Source organism: Cydia fagiglandana, chromosome 2, assembly GCF_963556715.1.
Source record: "Cydia fagiglandana chromosome 2, ilCydFagi1.1, whole genome shotgun sequence".
NCBI lineage: Eukaryota > Metazoa > Arthropoda > Insecta > Lepidoptera > Tortricidae > Cydia > Cydia fagiglandana.
The window spans coordinates 20,082,776-20,092,961 of NC_085933.1; the positions used below are offsets into that span (position 1 = coordinate 20,082,776).

General features: G+C 34.5%; 1 protein-coding gene across 1 annotated transcript; it reads right to left on the bottom strand.

The window, feature by feature from the left end:
- Positions 1–5,268: 5,268 nt before the first annotated feature.
- Positions 5,269–9,218, bottom strand: LOC134678106 (uncharacterized). Its single transcript, XM_063536558.1, has 5 exons — positions 7,422–9,218; positions 7,041–7,220; positions 6,687–6,866; positions 6,336–6,512; positions 5,269–6,263 (listed from the first exon to the last, which is right to left on the bottom strand). The coding sequence occupies exons 1-5, from the start codon at positions 9,216–9,218 to the stop codon at positions 5,952–5,954; spliced, it is 2,646 nt and encodes an 881-aa protein (XP_063392628.1). The 3' UTR covers positions 5,269–5,951.
- Between the last annotated feature and the right edge of the window lie 968 nt (positions 9,219–10,186).

Below are 10,186 nucleotides of genomic sequence, written 5' to 3' on the forward strand. Positions count from 1 at the left end.
TACAAAGAGGTGTATTTAAACGATTGTAAACATCAAGCTTTTATTGATATGGGTAGCGCATGCTCGTTAATGGAATCAAATTTAGTTGCTAAGTTGAATTTAGTTCCGCGGCGGTTAGACGGACCGGTTACGCTCACCGGGTATAAAAAAGAGATATGCAGTGAGGTGACGGAAGTGGTGTCAGTGATGCTCAAATTGGATAAGGTGCAGTTAGAGGTAGATTTTTATGTTATAAATGAGCTATCTGGATGTGACACGCTAATAGGTAGAAATTTTACTGAAAATGAGAATATTATGTATACTCGAGTGGGCAATACATTGATGTTCCAACCAATAACAAAAGAACAAATCTGTTTGATTGAAACATCGATGTTCAAAGCCGATAATGCTGAGCATATTGAAATTATAAATGATCTTTTTACAAAATATCCGAAATGTGTAGCAACTGACTTATCCAATTTGGGGAAAACATCATGCGTTGAGCTTGATATTGAAGTTACCACGAATAAGCCCGTGTGTCAGCGACCATATCGTATGTCGGAATCGGAAAAGAAAGCTACACGGGAAATAGTTGACGATTTATTGAAAAATAATATTATACGCGAGAGCAATTCACCGTACGCGAGCCCGGTGTTATTAGTTGATAAACCTAACGGTCAAAAACGATTGTGTGTCGACTATAGACAATTAAATAAGATAACTGTAAAGGAAAAATATCCGATGCCAATTGTAGAAGATTTGATAGACAGAATGCGCGGTTGTAAATATTTCACGTCATTAGATTTGAAGTCTGGATATTATCAAATTAAAATTAAATATGATTCTATTCCTAAATTTGCATTCATTACATGTGATTCCAAATATGAATTTTTAAGGATGCCGTTCGGGGTTTGTAATGGGCCTGCAGTTTTTCAGAGGTTGATGGACACGGTATTGGGTAAACTTAGATTTGGACGGGTTATATGTTTCATGGACGATTTATTAATAGCGACGGAGACACTAGAGGAAAACATACAATGTCTGGAGTCCGTTTTGAGTATTTTACAAGATAATGGATTAACAATTAATTTAGATAAATGCAATTTTTTCCAAAACAAGATAAACTTTCTTGGCTATGATATTTCGGGAGAGGGAGTTCGACCAGGCACAAAAAAATTGTCAGCAATCAAAGATTACCCAATACCAGAAAACGTGCATCAAGTTAGGCAATTTCTAGGGTTAGTAAATTTTTTTCGAAAATTTGTAAAAAACTGTGCAGTTTTATGTAGTCCTTTGACGAAACTGTTGAAAAAGGGTATCACATGGGAATGGGGCGATGAGCAAAATAAAGCTGTAAACACATTGAAACATGAACTATTAACAAACGCGCTGCTTACTATATTTGACCCCAAATTACCGATTATTTTATATACAGATGCGTCACGTGATGGCATCGGATGTATTGTGGTACAGGTTACTAAAGATGGTGAAAAACCAATTTATTTCTATAGTCGACAGACAACGGACGAAGAAAAAAAATACCACTCGTTTGAACTCGAGTTTTTAGCGATTGTTGTGAGTTTAAAGAAGTTTAGGCATTATTTGTTGGGAAATCAATTTAAAATCGTGACTGATTGCAATGCGGTAAGGTATACTATTATGAAACAGGAAATAAATTCACGCATAGGTAGGTGGGTGTTACAAACACAGGAATTTAATTTTGATATTGTGCATAGGCCGGGGAATCAAATGCAACACGTAGACGCGTTAAGCAGAAATCCAGTCGGTAACTTCGCTGCCCCTGTTAATGAAAGTGTGATGGCAATTAATGTGTTGGAGTCTGATTGGCTATTATCAGTACAGTTGCAAGACCCTAGTTTATGTTCAATTAAAGATATTTTAGCGTCAGGCGAGGCCGAGTCGCATAAGCAAATTTTTAACTGCTATGAATTGCTAGGGAATAAAGTGTATCGTAGAACTGAGTATGGTAGGAGATGGGTAGTACCCAAACAATGTATATGGCAGGTAATAAGGGCTAATCACGATGATATAGGGCACTTTGCTGTGGATAAGACGATTGAACGCATAAAGAGCAAATATTGGTTCTCTCATATGAAGAAAATTGTAACGAAGTATGTAAATAATTGTGTAAACTGTATATATGGTAAAAATGTTCACGGGAAAAAGGCTGGTAAATTGTATCCGATACCTAAATATGCTAGGCCGTTCCATACGTTACATATAGACCACTTGGGGCCCTTTGTTAAAACAACACAAAAGAATACCTACTTATTAGTTATTGTCGATTCGTTTACCAAGTTTGTATTTATAGCCCCGGTACAAAACACTAAAAGTAAATGTGTCATAAACGAATTAAAGAAGATTTTTAAAGTATTTGGAAACCCCAAGAGAATTATATGTGACGCTGGAAGTGCGTTTACCTCCAAGTTGTTTCGTGATTTTTGTATTGAGGGTAAGATTAGGCAACATGTCATAGCTACAGCGATGCCACGTTCGAATGGACAGGTCGAAAGGTACAATCTTACAATTTTGGAGGCTTTGCGGAGTAAAGGAGCAGATACCGACAACAATAAATGGGACACTCACGTTACTGACATCCAACAAGGTATCAATTCCACTATTAATAAGTCTACCGCCGCTGTCCCGAGTGAGGTATTTTTTGGATATCGATTGCAAACTGATTTCGACAACCTGGTTGACGATATTGAGCAAACAGTAGATGTAACGGCCTTAAGAAAGAAAGTAGACGAAAACATAAAAATTGCTGCAGAAAAACAAAAACAATTATTTGACGCGAAAAGAAAAGAAGCCCGAGTATATGCCGTAGGAGAGCTAGTTGTTATTAAGATACCTAGTCAAAGCAATGACGGACAGAGTACGAAATTACTTCCTATTTACAAGGGACCATTCCAAGTTGTAGAGGTACTAGGTCACGACCGGTACAAAGTGGCAGACATGCGAGGCGCTGAGAGGACCGCACGGCGATACGAGGGCGTTACGTGTACAGAGAATATGAAGCCCTGGGTTCGTATCGCTGACGCACAGGTCGACGAGGGCACCCCGGATGTGTAAACCGGATGTTGTCAGGTATGCTTTGTATTTATCATGAAAATGGTAATAAAAACAAATAACATGTTCTTTTAAATAATTTTTATTACATGAAATATAGTTTACAAATATTGGACATCATTACATATTGCAGTAATTATTCTATTGGTTATCTAATTATAAAAACATAAATCGTGTCTAATGCATAATGCTACGAATATGTGTATGTAACAGTGAAGATTAGCATGAGATTGGCCGCTGATGGAACAATAAAGCTAATAAAACTGTGAATACAATATCGTGCATGATGCGTACATGATAAGTGTTATTTTTAATGTGTGTGCTTGAGTTTATTGACCGATGAAGGAATAATAGACTCCTGAGCACACATTAGAAGAGTGAGCGTGTGGGTGTCAAAGCTAGCCGATGACGGAATAGCTAGGACACGGTGGCATACCTCACTCTTTGAAAGAGGTAAAACCTTGCAAGTATGAGGATGATGAATACTAATTTGTTATTTTCTTCGCAGCATATGCATCAGACTTGAACGCATTCGGGACGTAATGCGTACGTAGGAGGGCCGGATGTTGTCGCCGAGAGATGACAGCACTTGGTGACGTCGATTGACGTCACATCCGAGCGACCAGGTGGGGCCGACGGGGTTCTCACGCCACCGAGTTGCAATGGAAGGGAGAAGACCGGCGCGCCACACTTTTGTACTTGACTTCGAGCGAGAATGTTGTCTTGATTATTATTGTACTTGTTGGATCAAATTAATTATATTGATTATTTATTGCGACCCTTGGCTTTCATTTTATATCCAAAATGAGGATATTGTCACCCCGCCAGCAATGTTTTGTTACAAGTTACAGAAGCGCTCAAAAGCTTAGGTATTTATTGGAAACAGGAAATGAGAAACATTCACAGAAACCAAGGGATTAACTAAACTACTACCGATACCCATGTCATACGATTGGTTTTCCTTTTCAGTAACTATTGTGCCAAATTACGGTGTAAAATAAATGGCGGCCATCATCTCAATATTATGTAGCAGGCTGATGACACTTTCGCTTCTCAGATGTCATCATAGGCTCTTCGGTCCAAAGAAGAAGAGATTCGGCTAGAATTACTGTTTCAGTCAGGTTACTTCTACTTTTAGCAAACGAACAAGATTCGTCGTTTAGGTTTTAGTTAGATATTTGAATAGCTTTTTTGGACTTCACGGGCCTGTAAATCCCGGTCTTTTGATAGGCTTGCGTGGGTATATAGATCCAACACATAGAGGCCCTTCGGAGAGTTTTAATGTCATGTAGAACGCCTGCTGGAACCCGTTCACAGGCGCAACAATATAGACACCCATGAACCGGTCGCAGCAGGCATTGGAACTTGAATAGCTTTTATTATTAGTATTGTTGAAAACATTTTCATGCTATAGTCAGTTTTCTATATTTTAATACAGATTGACTGTTAGGGCCGGTACAGACATACTGCAACCCGACTGCAACTTGTATGGGAACTGCACGCGGACGTTGCAGTTGGTGTGCAGTTCCAATACAAGTTGCAGTCCGTCTGTGTCGGCCCTTTTGTTAAAGTTAAGATATAATTATGTACATTTTAACTAGGTTTGTACGCCTTTTTTTGAAGATTGCTTATTTTAATATAACAGGTAAGGTGGGGTCTTGTAATTGCAACTAAAAATATTGAAGTCATAACTTCATCATCTGATAATTCTATATATATATAGGGAAATATGTTTTTCTGTAAAATTATGCATAAGTCAAATTTTATGTAGATTTTATTCTACTGTCATAACAAAGAAAAACTCTGAAGAATAAAGAGCTATTGCCAATAGTTCTGACAAAGGCAGCAATAGTTGCAATTACCCCTCCTGACCAGTAATTGCAACTAATCGTTTTATCTCCACATTTTTCTATGTGTATTGTCTATGTGTGTATTTTAAACACAAAGACTAAGAGAATCTTCATAGGATTGTGACACATATCTCCTTGTAACTACGACCAATTTCGCATAAACATACTTTTTTGCCGTGGGTCTGGTAATTGCAACTAATTTCTCAAAAATAGTGATGGGAACCTTACCGCAATTTTATCGACAGTCATGTAGTGTCTGCCATCGACACGCCAAGAAGACCATGGTAGCAGAAATAAAACTCAGGGATAAACTGTTATTTTTAAAATCATATATTTTTTATGCAATGTTTTTTAGTTGTTAAACAGACTAAAAAATAATAGCTATATTTTTATTAATCATCATAAAATAGTTTACTTATGCTTAATCAAACAGCCTTTTTACTTTTATCAGACTACTAAATAATTAGTAATGTTACGTAGTTACGTTTCCTAGCTTCAACTAATGACAAGAAATAAGTATTTTATGCATACTTAAACTATTTTATCTAGCTTTATCTTTATTAATCTAAATAAGTAACTTAATCAAACAGCCTTTTTTAACTTTTATCAAACTATTTACTAATTAGTAAGGTTGCAAAGTTACGTTTCCTAGCTTTAATTAATGCCAAGAAAAAAGTTTTTTATGCATACTTAAACTATTTTGTCTAGCTTATTTTTATTAATCATAATAATAAAATATTTTATGTTTATTTATACAGTCTTTTTTAGTTATATTTTGAAACTATTTACTAGTAACTAACAAGAAATAAGTCTTTTGGTATATACTTAAATTAAATAAAGTTTTTGTACTGAATACCATACTAATTAATATGAAAAATCGTAACGTAACGTAATTTATTACGTTTATAAGCTTCTATTAGTAACATGAAATTAGTTTTAACACTTAAATTAAATAACGTTTTTGTACTTAATACTATATGAATAATTGTTTACATTTCCCAAATGTCCATTCTCTCAGAAAGGGTAACTTGTTTACTTACATTCAAATATCTCTACCTTATAAGGAAATATCACAGTGTCTCTTTGTTCATTTAACACAGGTTTTGGTAAACGTGAGATCACATCTTTTTTTTCTATAATTGAAATATCATCTTCAACTAACCTAAATTCTCTGTTATTTTTATAAGATTTGAGTCCTTTTACTACAATTTTTTCTTGGTTGATTTGATCAATAAGGCAAACGTATTTGTAGGTTCTTTTGCCTTTGATCGACTGAAATGCAGCAAGAATAAAGTCTCCCTCGTTGAGATCGTTATTTACTTCGGAGGAATTCGGCATATCGTTCTGAAAAAAAAAAACTTGCTAACCGATCTTATATAAGTATGCATTTTTTGTATATATAACTTATATACTTACTTCCTTCCCTCTTAGTGATTCCACCATCCTGTTGTTAATAGATCTTTTCGTTACTCTTTCTTCTTTCATTTTAAGCATATCTTTTTCTTCTTTCGATGTAGATTGTAGCGGTTCTTGCAACTCTACTTCACAAGCGTCGTTCAAAGTAGATCGTTTTTTGGTAAAATTCACTTCTTTCTGAAAATTTAGTTTAATATTTAAACAACCCTATAAGTTATATAATGAATAAGTAATATAAAATAAATATATAAATTACATTTATATCATCACATATTTATAATAATATATATTTAACGTTATACAGTAAGTACTTATCCTATTTTATTGTGTATATAACTTAAATATACTTACTTCCTTCCCTCTTAATGATTCCACCATCCTATTGTTATTAGTTCTTTTGTTCACTCTTTCTTTTTTCATTTTACGTGTATCTTTCTCTTCTTCTTTCGATGTAGATTGTAGCGGTTCTTGCAACTCTACTTCACAAGCGTCGTTCAAAGTAGATCGTTTTTTGGTAAAATTCACTTCCTTCTGAAAATTTAGTTTAATATTTAAACAACCCTATAAGTTATATAATGAATAAGTAATATAAAATAAATATATAAATTACATTTATATCATCACATATTTATAATAATATATATTTAACGTTATACAGTAAGTACTTATCCTATTTTATTGTGTATATAACTTAAATATACTTACTTCCTTCCCTCTTAATGATTCCACCATCCTATTGTTATTAGTTCTTTTGTTCACTCTTTCTTTTTTCATTTTACGTGTATCTTTCTCTTCTTCTTTCGATGTAGATTGTAGCGGTTCTTGCAATTCTTCTTCACAAGCATCTTCCAAAGTAGATAGTTTTTTGGTAAAATTCACTTCCTTCTGAAAATTTTTAAACAACCATGTAAGTTGTATATCAAATAACTAAAATAAATTAAATACATAAATTACTTTTTTTACTACATATTTATAATTATTATATATTTAAGGTTATAAAGTACTTATCCTATTTTATTTTACTAACATTTATGAAATATGAAGAGAAGTAGGTAATTATTTTTTTTTACCTAAAATACGACTTACGTTTATATTGACATCCTTTTCTCCGGATATTTGTTTTCGTCTTTTATTTACTCTTTCGCTTTTTAGTTTAGGTTTCTTCTCTAAATTTTCGTTAGTAGTTGATAGTAATGGCTCTTGCAAATCTTCGTCAAAGCTCTCATCACACAACAATCTTTGAGCAAAGGCAGCTAAATCTTCATCATCAGAATCATCCATCGGTGTGTATGAACAATCGCTTTCACTGTCCGATTCCAAATTCTTTCTTTTTTTAGATTTGCTTTTTTTGTCAATCAACTTTTTCTGTTTCTTTTTCTCGTTTTTCTTTTTGTTGTTTACTCTTTTAAGTTTATTGAGTCTTTTAATTTCTTCCGCCTTTTCTTTTTCATCTTTCTTTTTTTTCATACGATCAATAGCTTCTTTGTAAGTTAATATCTCTGCTTCTTGACTAACGCGTTTTCTTGAAGTTTTAGGTATGTCACTACGTGAAATGGTCTCCAAAAGAAGTTCTTCAAATGAAACATGTTCATCTTTCTGTTTTTGATAGCTAGTTGAAGTGAGTTCGATATTGCTCAATATTTTGACGTTACCAGAGCCACTGTTGGTAATATTGGAATTGGTATTTTTAGAAAGTGAAATTAAAAACGTTTTAGGGTCTTTCACGCGTTTGGGTAGATCTATTTCTTTCTTCCCACGATTAAGGATCTCAAGCCACATGCTCGTGCACATACTCGTGAGTGTTGGAACTTCATTTCTGTCCTGACTTTTATCTTCCTGAGTGCCATTTTCTACCTTCCTTCCTTCTTCAGCATTATTATTGGCAACGCTATGAGACTGTTCATTTTGTTGGCGAATATGTTCTTCCCATTTTGACCATGAAAGCTTGTCAAACTTTTCTTTTGGAATTGTATCACGATTCAACGGATATATACCAGATTTTCTAAAGCCATTTTGAATGATAACTGGGTTCAAATCATTCCATATCTTAGTTATGATCCTGGCAAATTCTGGTTTTGGAAGCTTTGCACCCACATGGAGTCTTTGCCATTTTACCAATTCACTGTCCCAGTTGTCTTTCATAGGTTTCATTGTGCTGCAGTCTAATGGTTGCAGAATATGGGATGAGTGAGCCGGCAGTTTAAGAACTGTTATCTGGTTGGCCATTAGAAGTTCTATAACACTCAAGTCTACATGTGTTGAATGGCCATCAAATATTAATAAGACTGGCCTTTCCGGTCCAATTGCTGGTATGAAAACCTTTGCGATATAATTTTCGAATATTTTGGTTTCCATCCACCCCTTACGGCTTCCAACATACGCTGTATTAACATTTTCGTTTTCGAAAAAGCAATTCGACCCTAGTTGTTTCCCCTGAAATACTATCAAGGGAGGGATCTTTTTACCGAGCGCATTTGAAGCTAACAGTACAGTGGTGTTATTCCTTCCAGGGGACGCAGTTGTTCTAGTAGAAGGGTACCCCTTCAGGCCAACAACTTTAGTCTTGGTGGGGTCGTTGCAGAAGCTGGTCTCATCTAAGTTATATATATGTTGGGGTTTGTCTTCTAGTTCCAGTTCCTTCATTATGCGCTCCAACAAATCAAAATAATTGTTAACAGTGAAAGGATTGCAGGCTTTTTTCCTGGCAACCTCTACGGACTGTGGTTTTTTGACACTTAATCTGTGTCGCCTTTTAAAACCCCGAAACCATTCTTTGCCAGGGTAATCATCTTTGAAACGAGTTATGAGTCCGTTCCTTTGTATATAAGCACATATTAATTGTTTAATCTCCTTTGATGTAAGCGGAAACTCACACTTTTCCATTTCGTGAATAAGAGCAGCCACTCTGCTTTCCCAAGCTGTAGATAATTCAGTAGGCCTGCCAGGCGTCGTTTTTTTGGCACCACGCGTTCCGTATACACGGTGAATTATAGTTGATCTTGGTATATTATATCTTTCTGAAGCTTGATAGCTGTTCATTTTTTTGTTTTGTACATTTTCGATTGCTTCCATTAAGTCATTAAGAGAATATTTTGCTTTTTTTTTACCTGTTGACATCTAAAAAAATATTTTTTATAATATATTAAAAACCAGTTGTATGAATCAAGTAAGTATAGTGCCTAGTTTCATCAAATTCCATTCGATCATTAAGCGGTAGAAACATAGAAAATAGCAAACAGGCGATACTTATTTATTTATTTAACCATTCGTTGTACACAATAAACTTATGAACAAAAACTACATGTAGAAAAACGACACAGCAGGCCCTGCTTATTTCTACAAAAAAACCTGTTACAGCAGAACTAAGTAAGTGAAAAGGCAATAAAAGATACGCGGATACAAATAAAAAGGCGGATAAATATGTATACATACCGGCACAATTAGCGGAATCTTTGTACCCCAAAATAATGTACACCCGGTCCGTCGTGGGTAAGAAGAACAAAATTTAACAATATTACCAATTTTGGATCTTTTTTTTGTGAAACTGTTCATATCAGCTAATTGCATATTTTTAAATTTCCATGCTTTTAATAAAAATAAGCAAAATCATACAACAAATTTAATATTAAACCATGGACATATTAATTTGGTACGTTGTATCTGATAACATTTTCATGAAAAATAAACGTAATTATCTTGTAACCACCCTTTTCTTAAGTTACGCTAAATGTGCCGGTGTGTTATGTTATTAGTGATTGTACCGATATATTCGTGTTCACTGCCACATCACTAGCTTTTTCAAATTTCATACAAAAATTGGCAGCTAATTGTAACTAACCTAAAAATTGCAA

Bases quoted from the DNA above. Each gene is read 5' to 3' on its own strand.
- LOC134678106 (XM_063536558.1), bottom strand. From the start codon at position 9,218: ATGGAAAAGTGTGAGTTTCCGCTTACATCAAAGGAGATTAAACAATTA. The intron at 6,867-7,040 runs GTAAGTATATTT...CTAAATTTTCAG, and splicing joins AATCATTAAGAGGGAAGGAA to AAGGAAGTGAATTTTACCAA. The intron at 6,513-6,686 runs GTAAGTATATTT...CTAAATTTTCAG, and splicing joins AATCATTAAGAGGGAAGGAA to AAAGAAGTGAATTTTACCAA.